The sequence below is a fragment of the Thamnophis elegans genome, chromosome 13 (genome assembly GCF_009769535.1).
Source record: "Thamnophis elegans isolate rThaEle1 chromosome 13, rThaEle1.pri, whole genome shotgun sequence".
Lineage (NCBI taxonomy): Eukaryota > Metazoa > Chordata > Lepidosauria > Squamata > Colubridae > Thamnophis > Thamnophis elegans.
The window spans coordinates 16,361,293-16,381,169 of record NC_045553.1 but is presented as its reverse complement, the minus strand read 5'-3'; the positions used below and the strand labels follow the sequence as shown (position 1 = coordinate 16,381,169).

General features: G+C 50.1%; 1 protein-coding gene across 1 annotated transcript; it reads left to right on the top strand.

Annotated features, from left to right (window-relative positions):
• Positions 1-14,030: 14,030 nt before the first annotated feature.
• On the top strand, positions 14,031-14,705 carry LOC116516817 (2-aminoethanethiol dioxygenase-like). The gene has a single exon (XM_032229445.1). It carries the CDS (start codon positions 14,031-14,033, stop codon positions 14,703-14,705), a length of 675 nt encoding a protein of 224 aa, XP_032085336.1.
• The last annotated feature ends 5,172 nt before the right edge of the window (positions 14,706-19,877 follow it).

Genomic DNA, 19,877 nt, shown 5'->3' with positions numbered 1-19,877 from the left:
GTCCGGGGGCGCACGGTTTCGGGAGTGGGGATTCCAGATTCTCCCCCCGCGCGCGCCTATCGCGGCCCTGCAAACTCCGCCAAGAGCGGTAATTGTGGGGTCCGAGCGTCCCTCCCTCCGCCTTTCTTCGCCCGACAGCCTTTCAAGGGGAAAGTTTTTAATTACAGCCCGGGCGGCGCTCTCAGCGCGCAGCTGGCCGCGGAGCCGTCCGGGCCGCGGATGCAGAGAAAGGCGGCTATTTATACTCACCTGAATGGGAAGATGCCGCCGCGACTCGAACCGAAGCGGGCCAAGCGGGAGAGGACGAGAGCAAGGGGACGAAGCAGGGGTGGGGGCGGCCAAGGGGGCTGTGTGTGTGTGTGTCTGTTTGTCTGTCTGTCTGTCTGTCTGGGGGAGGCACTTGGCTCGGTCTCCCTTGCACGGTTGTTGTGAGGCTGCAGCTGAGACCTACCTGGGTGAAAATCAGAACAAGCAGAGTTGAACTCTGAGCAGGTTGATTTTGCTGGTTCATCAGTTTAGTGCTTCTTTCAACTCTCACTCTGTGTGTGTGTGTCCCTCCTCCAAGAAGTATGGCTGGACCAGGTGCATCCCAGCTAGGGCCACCCTCTTCTACTTGCCCCTTCCCCTTCTATTTATGAGGGAGCCACTTTGCCCAGGGTGGGAGAGACAGTGGAGGGGAGGGGTGCAGTGGAGGGTCCAGGCACCAACTTGGCATTGGGGAGAAGCAAGGGGGAGTCAGCTCTTTCTGGCCCCAGGTAGCAGCCCAAACAGCCCTCCGGAAGCAGGCACCAGGCAGCCCTCACTTCTTCCTGGGTTGCTCCAGCCCTGCCAGGTAGCCCAGACAAGAAGCACAATCGGGAGTGTCTAATTCTATCTTTATTGTAAAGTTGCAGCCACCCTCAGTTTTATTTATGGCGAAAAGGCCCATAACAAGTTAGGAAAATATTCTAGCCTGGCCCTGGATAAAATGGTTTAAGAAAGAAAATATTTATGAATTGTGTCTCAGACTTTTAGCCAATATCCAGTGTGTGAGCTTCTCCTCCTCCTCCTCCTCCCCCTCCTCCTTCTTCTGCCATATCCATCATCGGACATTGGCAATCATGTTGGCGATCCTATTTTTTTCAACAGCGACATGAAAAAGTGCTGCTGAGTTTTATCAAAACCATCCCTTAGATTTTGAAGCCATGATGTTCTTCTTCTGCCTGGACCTCCTTTGCCTTCAACCTTTCCCTGGAGGATTAAGGGAGGGATGCCATATTTTTCCAGGTGTCGCATCCCGTGTTGGAAATATTCTAACTTTCGCTTTTTTATGATTTTGATGATTTCCCTTGGCTTTCCCAGGCGGCCTATCACCTCTTCATTTCTGACTTTGTCAACCCACACCCAGTGTGTAAGGTTACACTAATGGAACCTTGCAAGTCTGGAAGTTCCCCTCCTGTCCCTCACTTTTGCTCCCCTGGAAATTAGAGAGGCTCCTTTCTCCTCCCGGCTGCTTCTGTGGCAGTGGTGGGTTGCCGGCGGTACACCCCGGTACGGGCGTACCAGTTCCTGCCCAGAGCACCGGGTACCGGTACGGTACTCCGGAAGGCTGCCCACTTGCCCGTCGTCCTTACCTGTCTTTAAACTCTTTGGTGCTTCCAAAGTTGCATGGAATCGTACAGCGCCTGCGCAACGCTCCACCGAGCAGTTGGAGCATCACGGAGGCATCGCTGGAGGGTTAGATGCATGCACATGCTGCACGCGTTCATGTGGAGGATGCCGGGCCCTGTTGCAACCGTACCGGTTGTAATGGGATCCAGAACCCACCACTGTTCTGTGGGCTGCAACGTCTCTTGTTTGACCCTTGCCTGGATGCAGCTCTTCTTCCTGGCTCCCAAAGTCTTTCTCATCCACAGGGAGTCCTCAACCACCACAATTGGAACCGGATTTTCCCTTGTTAAGCAATTTGGTTGTTAATGAGCCATGGCCGATTTCAGGATCTTTTCCCCCCTACAGTTGTCCCAAAGGTGCTTTTTCAAGAGGCAACTAGACTTTCTGGTTTTTCTTTGAAGACGTTTCACTTCTCATCCAAGAAGCTTTTTCAAGGAAAACTAAAAAGTTCAGTTGCCTCTTGGGACAACCATGGTCTGGATGACTGGGACTCCCCATAGAAACCACTGCCGTTGTTAACCATTGACTTTGCTCATCAGAAGCAGGTTGAGAAGTTCATAAATGGGGACCGCGTGACACCTTGTTGTTGGAGAAGCTCATGCAAGGCCGTTGAGGATCCGGGCTCTGCTTGGGGCCCCTGGAGGAGCAAGGTACAAGCTTCAAGGGGCTCCTAGCCTGACTTGCAGAAATCTTCATGCCTGCTCATTGGGGAACAATTTGAAGGGCCTGGGCAGGAGATGGGAACACCCCCACAATGCCCAGGTATCCCCATGCCAGTCCCAGGCTCCTGCTCTTGCTCTCCCTCCCCTTCCCAGACAGGTGCCGCTCTCTACTATTTTTCCAGAAGGCATGAATTTGGATCGCCCAAGCTGTCTTGCCCGGGGGAGGGGAGGGCTAGACTCAGTTATCCCGTCCTTACAGTACATCAAATGCTAAACTGTGCTAGTCTGAACTGCAGAGATGGGGGGAGGGGTTGCCCCTGAGATGGGAACATGGCTGGATTAGCTGTCTCCCAGTTCCAGGCACCCACCCCCTGCAGCCCCAGTCCGAGCCAGGCAGGCAAGAGAAGGGGTAGGGAGAACACTTGGCCCCTCTCCTGAGGGGCGAAGACCCAAAAGGGCCAGCTTGCTTCATTTGTGATTCTCTTCAGCCTCTGCTAGGTTTTGGAAACCTTCATTTGACTACTCAAAATGCTCCCAAAAGAATTGGTGGTTGTGGTGGGATGCAAGAAGGGGGGTAGGGGGCATTGGTTGCACTGTGCACACACACACACACACACTTTTGGAAAGCATACACACGCACATACAATTCATGGAAAGAATTGTCTTGCTTAAACAATCGTAATCACGGGCATTAGTTGCCTTAAAGAGCTTCTCTCTTTTCTCTTTTTCCTCCAGATTTCAAGGATTCTCTTCTGACTTCCTCCCACGGTATCATGCAGTGATCTGAAGACTGGAAAGGACTTTGGAAGATCTTCTAGTCCAACGCTCTGCTCTATTACCGTTTCAGACAAATGGTTGTCCAATCTCTTCTTAAGAGCACCCATAACTTCTGGAGGCCAGCTGTTCCACTGACTCAATTGTTTTGTCAGGGCATTTCCCCTGAGTTCTAGGTTGCTTCTCTCCTTGGTTAGTTTCCACCCATGGATTCTTGTCTTGCCTTCTGATGCTTTGGAAAATAAGTTGATCCCCTCTTTAGGTTGACACCCTGGGCTGGGGTGAAAGTCCCAGGGAACATTGGATACTGATGGGATTGAACCTGCTTCTCCTTGACTTGCTTCTCCTTAACCCCCTCACACTCACTCTCTATTAATCAGGTAATTTAAACAATAGTTCTAAAGTAGAGAAAATGCTGTTTGGTTTTCAGATAACTCAGATAGTAATTTAGAAAAGATTTTTCCCCTATTTGCATTTTTAAAAGGGTTTTTGGCCTTGCAATTTTCCCTAACCAAAAACAACCTTTTAAAAGTATATTAATAGATTGATAAGAAAATGTCATTAAAATCAGTTCAGAATGCTGAAAGATTCCAGCCCTAACTGAAGTCATAGCCAACTGTATCCTGCTTTTTAACCCTCCCGCTCAGGATTAGATTCATGAAGAGGTAGTTTTGGGGGAGGTGGGATGAGAGAAATCTCACCTGTCCAGGGGTTAATGGGGCAGCAGATCAACCCTTCTCACTTGGTGGCAGGTAAAGTTTGGCTCTAGGGCTTAACACAGCCACCTGGCAGGGAGATTGGGCCAAGTAGAACTCTGCCCCCCCAAAAATGCACTCTATTTATTTGTGAAAGATCATTTTTCCATTTTAGAAGTCGAAAGGTCTGATGAATGCTAAGCAATCCCATTTTCATATTCAGCTTAAATAGAAGCTATACACTTTTAGAAAGTGAATCTTAACAGGTAAGATTCAGGCTGGAGTAGAGGGAGCAGGTCCCCAAGAATTAGCTATTTGCCATCACTTGGTGAGCCTGGTGAGCCTGACTCTGATTTATCCAAACAGGTGTAAAATGGGGGAGAGGAGGAGAAGGAGGAAGGTTCAGTAATTTTTATTGGACCAATTTTCTCCCTCCAATTCCAAAAGGTTCTTTAAATCATTTGCTTGGATCACCGCCCAAGATTTCAGCAAATTTGGGACTAGGCAAGAAAACTGAATTATTTATTATCAATTAGAACTTTTCAGGGCCCTTGACATGGTGTACAGAGCTAGTATTGTTTGCAATCTGTATTTAAGGCTTCCACAGATAAAAGGATGAAATTATTACTTTGGAAGGCTTTTATTCCAGGCCGGCTTACGAGATGGCTTTTTTGCATATTTGGCAAACTCTGACTCCACTTCAGTTAGTTAATGCTACATCTTGTGGCAGGCTGTAAGGGGAGGAATAAATTTAGAATCACAGACATGTTGAGCTGCATCTGAAGACCATCGACCCCCACGCCCCTCTTGAGCCTTTCCACAGCAGGCTGACTGGGAAATAATGGGAGTTATAGTGCCACATGTCTGGAAAGACTGTGAGAAGCATCAGGTGTGGGAAGGTTATGGGAAGAGCCACCTCAGTGACAAGGGCATCATAAGACGTTTATATATGAATAGATAGATGATAGGTGTGTGTGTGTGTGTGTGTGTGTGTGTGTGTGTGTGTGAGAGAGAGAGAGAGAGAGAGAGAGAGAGAGAGAGATGGAGGGGGGGAGAGAGAGAGAGAGCGCAGAGGCTGAATAGTATCATGGTTCATCATTCAAATGGAAATGCTTGAGCCTGCTCGGCCAGAAGTTGTGGGTGCTCCATCACTGGAGGTTTTCAAGAAGAAATTGGACAGCGGTTTGTCTGGAATGGTATAGAACAGGGGCGTCAAACTCAAGGTCCGCGGGCAGGATCCAGCCCTCGGGGTGCTTAGATCTGGCCCATGGGGCCAGCCTGGAAACAGCAAAGGACTGGCCTGCAATGCCTCTGTCAGAAAAAAGGGAGCTCAGGGTGAGTGGGGTAAGTACGAGAAATGTTTCCCCTTTTGCATTTGAGCATGCAAGAAGGGACAGGAAATGAGAAAGGGAAAGAGGAAAGAAAAAGAGGGGAAGAAAGCAAGGAAGGAAAACTGAGGAGAGGGGAAGGAAGAAGAAAGAATGAAAAAGGAGGGAAGGAAGGCGGGAGGGAAGGAAGGAGATTATAATGAGAGTGTGTGAGGGTCTCAGGGAAGTCCTGCTTTAGCAGTTGCCGCCACAGGTGACCCCGATACAAGTGACGTTGAACTGACCATGCCCACCCTCCCCGGCCTTCCGAGGTCAAACATAACCCTGATGCGGCCCTCAATGAAATCCAAGTTTGACACCCCTGGAATAGGGTCTCCTGTTTGAGCAGGGGATGGACTAGAAAACCTCCAAAGTCCCTTCCAACCTTCTTATTCTATGCTTTATGTCCTAGAATGAAGAAATGGAGAAGAGGTCAACAATCAGAACGGGCTGATCACCGCTTTGCAGCTGCAGCTCCCCAAATCATCTGCCTTCAAATAACATCTGTTTCGATAGAAAAGGGCCTACTGTCTCCTCCTGATTTGGGACAACCACAGACAACCACAGCACAGTCTCTACAGCAGGGAGTAGTGGCATCTTATAGTGACCACACACGCTTTATAATAAGGCACCGGGCTTTATTTCAGTAGCCGTCCTTTAGTTTTGTTTGTTTTTCAAAAGGCCACTGTTGTCTTTTCCTTTGGTCATTTAATGGCTACCATGCAACTGCTCCCACTTAATACACAGCCTTCCACCGTAATGCAAGAAATATGGAAAATGGAATTGTATTTTAAAAATACATTTGCATACAGGCTGTTTGAATTTAGATGTTTTTATTAGGATATGTGTTCCTGTAAAGCTTTTCTTGGTTTGGCTCTTGCATTTTAGTTTGTAAGCAAAGTTATAGACATAAACCAGTTTATCCTGCTGAGCCTTCTTCAGATTTGCCCCTTTTCCAAGTTTGTCCTATATTTTCTTCAGGGAAAATGGTCACCATAAGGTGCCTGAATGTCATGGACCTGATCTACGGACCTTTGCTTTCCTCTGCCACACTAGCAAGAGAAACTTTTGGCCTGTTGTGGCCAGCCAGTGGAGCTGGCAGCAGATTCGGACAGTGAGGAGGTTGGGGAGGAACATGGGCCAGTCCTGGAGTCTGGGGAAGGCTCTGAGGGGGGCTCTGCGTCAGAGGCAGAGTGGGGCCAGAGCCGTATGTCAGTTATCAGCTGCCTTCAGAGTCAGACATCAGTGAGGCAGAGGAACAGCTGGAGCCTGTTCCCAATGTGCGCGTGCACAGAGTTGCCAGACGAGGGGAACAGCTAAAGAACAGGGATTGACTTGGGCGTAAGGCCACAGGTGGATGATGAATGGCCCCTCCCATACTGAAAAAAAGAGGAGCAAAAGAGGAGTGGAGTTTGCAGGAGACAATTAGTTCATTTAATTAGTGTGACGACTTGTTTGTGACTCTCAGAGACTCCTTGCCAAGTATTTTCTTCTACAGCTGTTGCGTTTGGAAGATATCGGCCTGGCAGCTCTCCAAGCTTGATAAGGTCTGTGGTTTTAAATTCACCTTTGAAAGACTGTTTGCCCAGACTTTTCTGATTGTGAATGAGAGGAATTCAGATTAGCTTAATAAAGAGGGGTTTTGTCAGGACAAGGCGTCTGCTTCATGATTTGGTGAAGCCCAGGTCAGAACAGGGCCACCCAGGGACAACCGTCGTCCTACTGCCTGTCCAGTGCCCCAACACTCAATGCTGCCGAGCAGGTCCTGTCAAACTACCAACCCTGGGAAGGAGTAGCGTTGAGTTGTGCACCCTTCTAAGTCTGGACTGCAGGGATCACAAATTGTGCCCAGTTTGTAGGTCCCAACATTTCCTGATGACCAACAGATAGGAAGAAAGAGATGCAGAGAACTATCCAGTTGCCCCACATTCTGCATTCCCTTGGAGTTTGCCCACCTTGCATCCCCTGACATTTTTTTAAGAAAAGTTCATTCTTTCTTCAATGATTTGGAGAAAATTGCTTTATAAGAATGCCCCAGACCAGACTCATTCCGGATGACAGATTTAGCCTGGCAAAACTTGGATGGACACCAGATGCCCCCCCAACTCATGCCAAAAGGCTTACCCTCTGCTACCTCCTAGTAGCTGTCAAAATCTTTGCAGCTCAGGTCCAATCCTGGTTCCATTGGCATTCAGATGACCTGCCCTGAAAAAAAATGAAAAAAAGGAGCTGGGGTACAGGAAAATATTTTGGTGCTGATGGAGACCATCCCAGAGTTTTCCTTCAGTCAGTGGGTGTTTTGGGATTGCAAAAGAAGGGCAGCCATTTTAGGGTTAGAGCACACCTAGAATTTTGCAAGGGACGCAGTGGCTCAGTGGCTAAGATGCTGAGCTTGTCGATCAGAAAGGTTGGCTGTTCGGCAGTTCGAATCCTTAGCACCATGTAATGGGAGTCAGCTCCCGTTACTTATCCCAGCTTCTGCCAACCTAGCAGTTCGAAAGCATGTAAAAATGCAAGTAGAAAAATAGGAACCAACTTTGGTGGGAAGGGAACAGCGTTCCATGTGCCTTTGGCATTGCGTCATGCTGGCCACATAACCATGGAGATGTCTTTGGACAGCGCTGGCTCTTTGGCTTAGAAATGGAGATGAGCACCGCCCCCTAGAATTGGGAACGACTAGCACATATTTTCGAGGGGAATCTTTATCTTTATCTTAGAATACTGCATCCAGTTTTTGTCCCCACACTATAAAAAATATGTTGAGACTCTAGAAAGAGTGCAGAGAAAAGCAACCAGGATGATGAGAGGACTGGAGGCTAAAATATAAGATGAATGGTTGCAGGAACTGGGCATGGCTGGTCTAGTGAAGAGAAGGACCAGGGGAGACAGGAGAGCAGTCTTCCAATATTTGAGGGGTTGCCACAGAGAGGAGTGGGGTCAAGCTATTCTCTAAAGCACCTGAAGGCCAGACAAAGAATAATGGATGGAAACTGACCAAGCAGAGATTCAACCTGGAAATAAGGAGGAATTTTCTGACAGTGAGAACAATCAACCCATGGAACAGAAGTTGCCTTCAGAAGTTGTGGGAGTTTCATCCCTGGAGGCTTTCAAGAAGAGACTGGACTCCCATTTGTCAGAAATGGTGTAGGGTCTCCTGCTTGGTCAGGGGGCTGGACTAGATGACCTAAAAGGTCTCTTCCAATTCTGTTCATCTGCAGAATAGATTATGCCCCCCCCCATCAGACAATTCTGAGAATGCTCCTCATCTCCCTATTGTACATCTTGACCTGCCTGATTCAGTGCTGGGAATGAACTGCTCCAAACCCTGATTGTGAGTTTGTCTTTGCTTTGGGTTTGTCTCCATTGTTGGGTTAACTTTCAGCAAGTGGCCGAGGCCTCCTTGATGGGCTCCGGCCTCCTTCTTTAGACCTTTTCTGGCCACAGCCCCATGTGAGTGGCAAGTAGTTGTAGCTGCCATTTTATTTTCCCAAAATGCCCTTCAGGCTGTGTGGCAGAAAGGCATAATGGGAAATTGAAAGAGCGACTTCTCTCCACAGGCTTAGGGTCAGATCCCCAGGGACCCCTGAGGGGGAGGCTTTTGTGGGTGGCAGACTTTTCCTGCACCGGCCAAACCAGGCTCCAGCTCTGCTTCACCTGTGATGGTGGTGGAGATGGAGAAGGGCACCCTGGGGCTGGCCAAAGGCAAAGGGTGGGGGAGGGCTTGTCCGGGGGTGGGGGTGGGTGGGACTCAGGTTTCTGCCCTGCCCACAGTTGGCAGCAAAATCCTGAACGTGGCTGGGCGGCAATTCTTTTTTCGAGTGTAAAGAGTTACATTCATCCTTTGCAAGGTTTAAGGCACCTGTTTTATGTAGTCTTTCCAAGTTCCCTAAGATAAAAGAGGGCATCAAAAACTGCAGTTGAGTCTGTGGGAACTGGGCAGGCATCTGCCCTCTGCAATCAGGCACATGGAAGCCCCCTACAGCCCCTCTCAAGTGCCCCACCCGCCCAGGAGTCCCTAATGCTCAGCACCATCCCCACAAGAGCCAAGCTCCTCCCTCCCTCCCCTTCCTTCCTTCCCTTCCCCTCCCTCCCTCCCTTCCTCCCAGATTTCCTTCCTCCCCTCCCCTTCCTTCCTTCCCTTCCCCTCCCTCCCTTCCTCCCTCCCTTCCTCCCCTTCCCTTCCTTCTTCCCAGATTTCTTTCCTCCCCTCCCCTTCCCTTCTTTCCTTCTTCCCAGATTTCCTTCCACCCCTCCCCTTCCTCCCTTCTTCCCAGATTTCCTTCCTCTCCCACTCTCTCTCCCTCCCCTTCACCTTCCTTCCTTCTTCCCAGATTTCCTTTCTCCCCCCCTTCCTTCTTTCTTCCCAGATTTCCTTCCTCCCACCTTCCTTCCTTCTTCCCAGATTTCCTTCCTCTCCCACCTTCCCTTCCCCTCCCTTCCTTCTTCCCAGATTTCCTTCCTCCAAGATTTCCTACCTTCCCTCTCCTTCCTTCCTCTCTTCTTCCCAGATTTCCTTCCTCTCCCACTCTCCCTCCCTCCCTTCCCCTTCCTTCCTTCTTCCCAGATTCCCTTCCTCTCCTCCCCTTCCTTCCTTCTTCCCAGATTTCCTTCCTCCCACCTTCCTTCCTTCTTCCCAGATTTCCTTCCTCTCCCACCTTCCCTTCCCCTCCCTTCCTTCTTCCCAGATTTCCTTCCTCTCCCACTCTCCCTTCTCTTCCCCTCCCTTCCTTCTTCCCAGATTTCCTTCCTCTCCCACTCTCCCTTTCCCTCCCTTCCTTCCTTCTTCCCAGATTTCCTTCCTCTCCCACCTTCCCTTCTCCTCCCTCCCTTCCTCCCAGATTTCCTCCTTCTCCCTCCCTCCCTCCTGCCTCCCTCAATCTCTCTCTCTCACTCTCTCTCCCCCAGGTCAGCAAGTTGCTGCTCCTTTGTGGTGGTGGTGGAGGATGTGCCATTCTTTGGGCACAAGCTGGGAGGCCTGGATGAGCACAGATGGCCTTAGGGGTTGCCCCCCTTTCCCGAGGATGACAAAAGACCTTCATCTCATTGGGGAGGGGGCCTCTCACTCTGCCCGCCTCCCTCCCTATGAGCAGCCTCCCCAGGGCCAGAGTTGTCACCAGCCCCACAAAGCGGGTGATCAATGAAAGGGAGGCAGCCGGGCCTTCCCAGCCCCTGTTTGCTCGGCTGTCTCCCCCTCCCATTGAGCAGGCATGCAGAAACATTCCCCCTCCGGGACACCCATTGTTGCCACCCGGTTGCCAGGCTGCGTGGCGGCTTGAATAGCTCTGCTGATCTGGGCTGCTCCCAGACCCTACCATCCGGTGCTTAGGGAGGGATGGGGGGAGCACAGATAGGGCTTGTCCTCCCTCCACCGGGCCCCTTTCCATCTTTTAGGAGGGCCTGGATCTCGCTGGAAGCCTGGTAGGGCGGGAGCAGAGGGCGTGAGAAGCGGGCGACACCACCTCCCCCAGAAGGCTCCCAGGGTCTGTGGCTGCTGCTACCCGGGATTACAGGTGGTGGGCTCCCTTGCAGATGTGGGCTCCCTGGAGACACAAAGATCTGCCAGGGGAGGGCTAGCATGGAGCTTTTCTGCCAGGCTCGCAAGGGCAGTTTTGTTGCTTTCACTTTAAGAGAGATTTTTACACTGGGGGAGGCATTTAAAGATGTGCCCCACTGCAGTTGATTCCAGTGGTGGGTTGCCAATTATTTTACTACCGGTTCGGGCGCACTTGCTCTTGATGCTTCTGCGCATGCTCAGAAGCATCCAGGAGCGGGGGCAGAGACTCCCGCTGCCGGTTCGCCTGATCCGGGCTGAACCAGGAGCAACCCACCTCTGCTGTAACTTCAAATGGTTGCTAAGTGCCTAGCCATAAGTCGAGGACTACCTGTTGGAGAGAATAGTAAAAAGGAAAATGATGACATGATGTATAATGCAGGGAGGACTCTGAGGAATTGAAAAAGACTGCAGAGAACAGTGACAGAGATGGCGGGAGGGGCTTGGAGCAGCAGTGGGTTCCGAAAGAGACTACTGCTGGTTTGCTCAGGGGTGCACCATGCGTTCTTGGTGTGCGTTGCACGTGCATGCGCAGTATAACTAAAATTACTCTGCGCATGCTCAGAAGCAAAAAAACAAGATGAAGAACCGGTTCGGGGGTATGGCAGGCCTGTGTCGCTGCCAGTTCCAGTAACACAGGCCGCCAAGCTACTACCGGTTCAGCCGAACCAGTGCAAACCAGTAGTCCGAACCCACCACTAGTTCCCTAAATTGTTTTATGATTCAGCTGTAGACTTTGGCCCGGCCAGATGTGAATAAAGCGGGTGGGACATGCAGCAGAATATGAACATAGCTGAAAAGATGTCAGGAAGAGCAGAGCCCATCGGGGGCTCTGGGCCAGTGATGCCCAGGGTTCCAATGGCCTTCCCTGTCTTTCCTTGAGAAGGGTGCCCGACTTTCCCTTGAGCTCATCAACGACCACAAAAAACCAAAAATCCCAAGGTTGCAACTGCCATCTTGGCTTCTTTGATACCCCCCCCTCCCCAAGGGAAGGGAGGGGGAAGCAATCACAGCAGAATGATGTGGGGCGCCAAGCCGTGGCACAACTGCTTTACACCCGCTCCCTGCAGAATAAGCTCTTGGTGGTAGGTTTACTTAATGCCTGGCATGAACTCCCAGCCCTCGTCCTCCCCCCACCCCCCAACTATGAAATTGGCCCTGGCCTAGGACAACCTCTGGTCTTCCTGAGTGAAAACTCACCAAGCTGTGAACAGAAAATGTTTTCTCTCTATTGTGCTGCTGGGATACTTTACTCTGAACTCTCCAAACTAATTTTAAATGGGCTGTAATTATTGCTGAGTCTCAATGTTCGGCCTTCTGTAAAGCAGCACGTAAATGCTATGGTTTTTTTTAAAAGAAACGTTCACTGTATGTGGTACTTGATCAGCTTCTCACTGTTGTTGGAACTGTGGGGCAGTTTTGGAGGGGAACAGCCTGCCTCCAGAAGCTGTGGGCATTCCAAGACCAGACCGCCCCCAGTCTGAAATGATATAGGGCTGTGATGGCGGACCCATGGCCCGAGTGCCAGAGGTGGCATGCAGAATCCTCTCTTTGGCCTCGCGTGCCATCGCCAGCTGCTCTTCATGCATGCCAGCCAGCTGGTCTTTACGGCCTGAAAACAGCGTCCAAAATGGCTGTTTTCCAGGTTGTTTTGGGGTCTTTTTCGGGCTGTTTGGGGGCTGTTTTCCAGGCCCGATAAATGGCCTGAGAAAAGTTGCCCCCAAAACAAGCACGCCTGCACCAGCCAACTGCTCTTCCGGTTTCCAGCGCTCCAGCGCCCAGACATGCATACGAATTCTGGTTTGGGCCCTCGGTGCTGAAAAGGTTCTCCATCACTGGTATAGGGTCTCCTACTTGAGCCGGGGCTTGGACTAGAAGACCTCCAGGGTCTCTTCCAACTGTGTCCCACTGTTACTGTACAGATGTTGGAAGGGAATCAAATTGCAGTGGTCACACTCTGCCCAGCCCCCCCCAAGCTACAGAGAACTCTCTTCAAGTTCTAGAAGAGGGGTGTCAAAGTCAATTTCATTGAGGGCTGGATCTGGATTGTGTCGGGAGTGCCTGTGGCAGCCTGAGAGGATGTCGTGCAAGTGCTCTTTTTAAGTTGAGAGGAATGGAAGATATATGTGGAACATCTTCCTTGCAAAAATGATAAGGTTGCCCCCCATCGACATTCTTTCAAAGCATGAAGAGATGGTTTTGCCAACAGGCCAAAGACCCCAGGACACTACGCAGCCCACCAAGTGGTTGGCCCGATCGTTGTCGTCAAGGGAATGATTATGCTTTGTCAACCATGAAAGACAGGGAAGGGCTTTTGGTAGTCCTCAGTTTGTGACTTCTTGTTTGGCAACCTTTCAAAGTTACAACAGTGCTCAACAAGAAGACTTATAGCGGGTCCTTGAAGTTGTGGCTGTCGCTGTGTCCCCACAGTCACAGGATCATGATTGGGACCCTTAGCAACCAGCACACAGTTCCAATGGCCACAGCTTCCCATAGTCACATCATCACCCCTCGGGATCTTTACTGTCAGCTTCCAATAAGTCAAGTCAAGGAGGAAACCAGCCATCCCCTGATGTTGTGCTTAAGGACTGCACAGGATTCCTTAACAACCACAACCTGAACTGTCATTGTACACTGAAGATCACATTTAATTTCATTGTACAAGGTGCAATGACAATAAACTAACTAACTAACTCAAGGAGCCAAGGTGGCGCAGTGTTGTCACATAACTCCTTGTGTAGGTGTGGCGGTCACCCATGACCCAGTGCATAACAGGGCATGCGCAGCCACGCTGAACCACACAGGAAAAAACAAACTCCATAAACATCCTGATAGTTCATAACATAACATCCTGATAGTGCATAACATAACATCCTGATAGTTCACTCTAGATGTGCCTTACGCAACGACGCCAAGGATTTGACCATATATAGACAGAACTTCCCTGAGCAGTAGATTAGCAATTGTACTTTGACAGGCTGTCTTTAATCACATGCTGATTGCTCCTCCTGCCTTTGTTCTATCTCAATAAAAGGGGCTACCAGACCCCCAATCTGGGTCATCCCATCCCGAGAAAGCTCATGTCCGTGTCTTTTCTCAATATTGGCCTCATGGGCGAACCACAGGTACTTCGCATTTGGTGACCCCGACGTGATTACCTGTGTCGCCCGCCCTTCACTCACCCCCGACTGGGCAAAGTCTCACATCCAGGGCCAGCCGTCAGCGAACGGAGCACCCTCCCAAATCGTGAGTTCACTCACCCCCGACTGGGCAAAGTCTCGCATCCAGGGCCGGCCATCAGCGAACGGAGCACCCTCCCAAATCGTGAGTAATGGGCTCGGGCTTCTCAAAGGCTCAGACTGCGCACCTGCAGGACCTTTGGGATATCATCAAATTCTCCATTGCAATCTCTCAAGCGACAGATCGCCCGCTTCCCATACCCCCGGAAAAGCCGCCTGTCAGCTACATGCACATCCGCGAGATGGCGCGCTTCAGCATGGGCGTCTTCGTGCTCCGCACCAGCGCCTGCATCCCTCTGCATGACCACCCGGGCATACAGGGGCTGCTGAAGGTCCTCTACGGCACCCTCCGCATCGCCTGCTTCGACGAGCAGCCCGAGGAGCCTCAGGACGCCCCCGACGCCACCGCTTCCGCCGACGCCTCCGAAGCCGCCTCCTGCCCCGGCAGCCCTTGCCGCTTGCGTGCCTTGCTCTGCTCGCACCGCCTCTACACAGCCTCCGCGCCACCCTGCCTGCTCTCCCCGCAGCGGGACAACCTGCACCAGATCGCGGCTGAGGGTGCCGGGCCCGCCGCCTTCCTCTACATCCTGGCACCGCCCTACGACCCAGCCCACGGATGCGACTGCCACTACTACTGGCTGGCCGATGGGCAGAGCCTCCCGCCCGCAACTGGCCCTCCATGCGCTCTCTGGCTGCTGGAAACCCCGCAGGTGCCCGACTTCTGGTGTGGCGGGGAGCCTTACCCAGGCCCCCGAGTCTACCCCTGAGCCAGGACGGAAGACGGACGGCCTCCTTGGCTTACCTCGATGGCGGGGTTGCCGAGGGGGACGATGCCCACCTGGACTTTCTGCTGGGTTTCAACGCCGGGTCTTGCCTGGACTTTCAAGGCCCCCTCCTCCTTCGGGGGTGTAAAACAGCATTTCTGAGATCATGGATTGACTCCCCCCTTTTTTATTCTTTTTTCTTGCACTCCACAGTTTGTTTTCCATCTTTGGATTTGTGATTGGAACAGAAATGAAATAATTGGGTCTGTCTTGGTTTTTCTTTTTCTTCGTTATTGTGCTGTCTTCTTCACTCCCCTTTCCTGCTATTCTCTTTCTCTTCTTTTTAACAGATGGTTTAGATTTGCTCGAGGTGCTAGGTTCAAGTTCAATATCTGCTTCCGCAAATGGCATTTCCGCCATCAAGTTATTCTCCATTGTTTTTAAACTCCCGGTCGAATTATTTTGCAGCAACAAAAGGCACTGTTAGCAGCCCTGTCAGATGAAGAGGCAGACAAAGAGGAAAAGTCTTTTTGACAAAAAAGAAAAAGTAGGAGATGTTGTCACATAACTCCTTGTGTAGGTGTGGCAGTCACCCATGACCCAGTGCATAACAGGGCATGCGCTGCCACGCTGAACCACACAGGAAAAAAACAAACTCCATAAACATCCTGACAGTTCATAACATAACATCCTGATAGTTCACTCTAGATGTGCCTTACCCAACGACGCCCAGGATTTGACCATATATAGACAGAACTTCCCTGAGCAGTAGATTAGCAATTGTACTTTGACAGGCTGTCTTTAATCACATGCTATTGCTCCTCCTGCCTTTGTTCTATCTCAATAAAAGGGCTACCAGACCCCCAATCTGGGTCGTCCCATCCCGAGAAAGCTCGTGTCCGTGTCTTTTTTCAACATTGGCCTCATGGGCGAACCACGGGTACTTCGCAGCGCAGTGGTTAAATGCAGCACTGCAGGCTACTTCAGCTGACTGCAGTTCTGCAGTTTGGCTGTTCAAATCTCACCGGCTCAGGGTTGACTCAGCCTTCCATCCTTCCGAGGTAGGTAAAATGAGGACCCGGATTGTTGTTGGGGGCTGACTCTGTAAACCGCTTAGAGAGGGCTGAAAGCCCTGTGAAGCGGTATATAAATCTAACTGCTATTGCTATTGCTAACTAACTAACAGAGCTCTATTTCCGGCTGCGACAGCCTTCTGCAACCCTCTGCCAGGCCCTCCTGAGTTCCATTTTCACTGGCAGATGCATCATGGGCCAGTCCTTCACTGTTTCCAGGTGGCCCTGCAGGCCAGCTCTAAACACCCCGTGGGCCAGATCCAGCCTGTGGGCCTTGAGTTTTACACTCCTGTTCTTGAACTAAACAATAATGCAGTGCAGCCTTTTGGGCCCCAGGGACCAGTTCCGTGGAAAGAAGTTTTCCCATGGACCGAAGGGGGAACAGTTTTGTGTGCTGCCTGCATCCCGCAGATGGGGCTTTGCTTGTTTGTGTGACCCAGTTTCCGGCATGCTGCGGCCCGGTGCTGGTCCATGGACCGAGGTTTGGAAACCCCGCAATAGGGGGTCTGGAGGGGACTATAATGGTTGCTTAGTCCCAGCCCCTCTAATGTGCTGGAACACCAAATGACCATCCATGATAGTTGACTAACCAGTTCCACCTTAAACTCGTCAGGGGATGGAGAATCCACAGTCTTTATTTTATTATGGAGTCTTTGATGCTCCCTGAGGTTGGCTCAGTGGTGAAATTCATGTTTTTTACTACCGGTTCTATGGGCGTGGCTTGATGGGCGTGGCAGGGGAATGATATTGTAAAATCTCCATTCCCACTCCTGGGGGAAGGATACTGAAAAATCTCCATTCCCTCCCCACTCTGGGGCCAGCCAGAAGTGGCATTTGCCGGTTCTCCGAACTACTCAAAATTTCCGCTACCAGTTCTCCAGAACCTGCTGGATTTCACCCCTGGGTTGGCTGTTTTCTTGCAGACATGTCATGACCCAAGTAGCGTAGGTAACATCTTTAGAGATGAGCATAAGAAAACCACCAACCCCAAAGACCACCAAGGACTCTGCAATTCAAACTCGAGCTGCAAAGATTCCCTTCTGTTGAGACTCTTTTATGGATCTCACCAAGGAGCAGTTTTTCCTTTCTAGCAACATTCTAAATAGCTGCAACTTATGCCTGTCTAGTTGCTGTGATTGTGGACATGAGTTTCTGTAAAGGAGAATATTTGTAGCTCAGGGTTGAAATTAGGTTGAAATTTCAACCTTAGTTCCCGGCCATCAACCCTGGAGTTTCCCTTGGCTACCCTGTCCTAATGTGGCTACCATGTCTCCTTTCAGGGATCTCCCTCCACCCCACTAAACGGAATACCCCAAGTTCTTGCCATCTGTCCCGAAGGACACGTCCTCCCATCTCTGTATCATCTTTCTCTCCCTGCTCTGAACCCATTGATATCCCTCTGGAAGCGTGCCCAGAATCCAATAAACCCCAGGTGTGGTCCTGTTAAGTAGAGAGAGAATCAAGGCTTCACGTGTCTCGGACAGATTTCTTTTCTTGATGCAGCCACAACTAGGATAGGCCTTGTAGCCAGTTTCCCCCGGCTGACTCACCCTCAGCCTATTATTGTCACTGAATCTGCTGCTAAGTTCTTCTCAGGGGTAGAACTTGCAACCCACGAACCTCCCATCTTATATTTGGATCTTGCATTTCCCCACCCCCCTTAAGCTTCTCCTGATCAGCTTGTTCTTCATCTTCCAGGCTGATGATTGGATTGCAGTCTTGTTCTGCCATGCTGAGTGTGGACCAGAACTCCCCATTTTGTGTCATCCCCAAAGGTGTGGTGAAAGTCATTTTGGCCATTTTTGGATTACATCTGCACGATGTGATGCACTACAGTACATTATCCTCAAGAGAGATGTTTAGGAAACACTTCAAGTGTAAAGTTAAAGTTAAATTCTCTCTTGTCTGTTTTTATTTCAACAGATTTAACAGATTAGCAGAGTTGGAAGGGACCTTACAGGTTATCTAAAGCAGCTCAAGCAGGGGACCCTACACCATTTCTGACAGATGGTAATCCAGTCTCTTCTTGAAAGCCTCCAGTGATGAAGCCCCCACAAGTTCTAAAGGCAAGTTGTTTCATTCAATATAGAATAACAGAGTTGGAAGGGACCTTGTAGGGCATCTAGTCCAACCCCCTGCCCAAGCAGGAGGCCCTACACCATTCAGGATAGAATAGTCCAGTCTCTTCTTGAAAGCCTCCAGTGATGAAGCCCCCACAAGTTCTAAAGGCAAGTTGTTTCATTCAATATACAATAACAGAGTTGGAAGGGACCTTGTAGGGCATCTAGTCCAACCCCCTGCCCAAGCAGGAGGCCCTACACCATTCAGGATAGAATAGTCCAATCTCTTCTTGAAAGCCTCCAGTGATGAAGCTCCCACAACTTCCGAAGGCAACTTCTGTTCCATCGGTTGATTGTTCTCACTGTCAGAAAATTCCTCCGTATTTCCAGGTTGAATCTCTGCTTGGTCAGTTTCCATCCATTGTTCCTTGTCTGCCCTTCAGGTTCTTTGGAGAATAGCTTGACTCCCTCCTCTCTGGGGCAGCCCCTCAAATATTGGAAGACTTCTCTCATGTCTCCCTTGGTCCTTCTCTTCCCTAGACCAGCCATGCCCAATTCCTGCAACTGTTCATCATAGGTTTTAGTCTCCAGTCCCCTCATCATCCTGGTTGCTCTTCTCTGCACTCTTTCTAGAGTCTCAAGTTCTCAACATATTTTTAAAAGTGTGGTGACCAAACTGGATGCAATATTATAGGTGTGGTCTTACTAAGGCTTTATCGAGTGGTATTAGGATCTCACTTGATCTTGATTGACTCAAGTTTCTGGAACACCTACTAAAAGTGCACAATTCTGACCAGTTGGAGGTACAGCAGTAGGAGCTGAATTTCCACCGACGTCTTCCATGAAAACTTTTGTCTGGGGCAGCAAAGCTCTCCTTGTGTTCTTCAGCCACAGAGCAGGTTCGGGGTCATTTATTTCAAAAGATCCTGCCCGAGCTGCCTCTTCTGGCTTGGTGCACAGGGTGCAACCCTGAAATCAGCCTCTCTGTGATTTTGGCTGCAGAGCCTTGAAAAGCCACAGGGTGAGCAACGCTTTCCTTTCAGCTCAACGGAGATGCTGGAAAATACTGAAGCATCTTTCAGGGGACAAAACTGAAACGTGCAACTGACAACTGACTTCAGGGGAAGCAAACAGAGAGGCTGATAGATGTTGCCTCCCACAGCAGCCCCTCCTGCTCCCTCTGTGAGCCAGAAGCAGACTGGAGTGCAGCTTTGGGGTGATTAGCATAACGATCCTTACAGATCCGGCTTCCTCCTGAGCTCAGGACTTGCTCAATCCAATTTGCAGGCTCTGCTCTTTGTTTAGAAGCCTAATTCCTGCCACCAGGATAGTGAAATGACCTTCTTAAGGAGACACAGCACTGCCTCACCCGCCCCACGGAACTTGCAGCCACTTTAGCACAAACAGGTTGTGGAATTTCCTAGCTGGTGCATTCCAGGTGTATTTAACTGTGGCTGGTGCACCTTGGCAAACCCACCAGGGTGAGAAAGCTCACAAAAGGGACATAAATATCCCTTTGTTTTGCAAGCCAATTCCCCAAAGGTTGCAAAAATAAATACAGTGCTAATACATAATTTCAACACTTTTCTGAACATTTCTTATAAATGTGACTTAATATTATGATAGCATGGAGAGTGAGCTTTAACGAAACAGAACCTGATTTGTTCTTATATCCTGGGAACAATTTTATTTTCAGAAATTGGCCAATGAAGCACCGGAAACAATGTCACAGCGAGGTGATGTAAAAACCATAGATGCAGGAGGCAATAACTGGATTATCACAGTGGAGGGATGCAACCGGTTTAACAACTGGTTCGGTGTGTGTGTGCATGCACGCTTTGCACACATATGTGCCTAGTGTGCGCTTTGTGTATGTGTGTGCAGCATTCAAAAACTGCCCATTTTAAGCTTTAAAACATACCTTCTATGTCAGCGCCGGTGAGCAATCCACTGTGCCACATGAATCAGCTGAGCTAAAAAGCAGGGAAATATAGGAGAGGAAAGGAAAGGAGTGGAATGTAGGGACCAACTGCTCACCGGAA

Coding starts and splice junctions, on each gene's coding strand:
- LOC116516817 (XM_032229445.1), top strand. CDS start 14,031: ATGGGCTCGGGCTTCTCAAAGGCTCAGACTGCGCACCTGCAGGACCTT.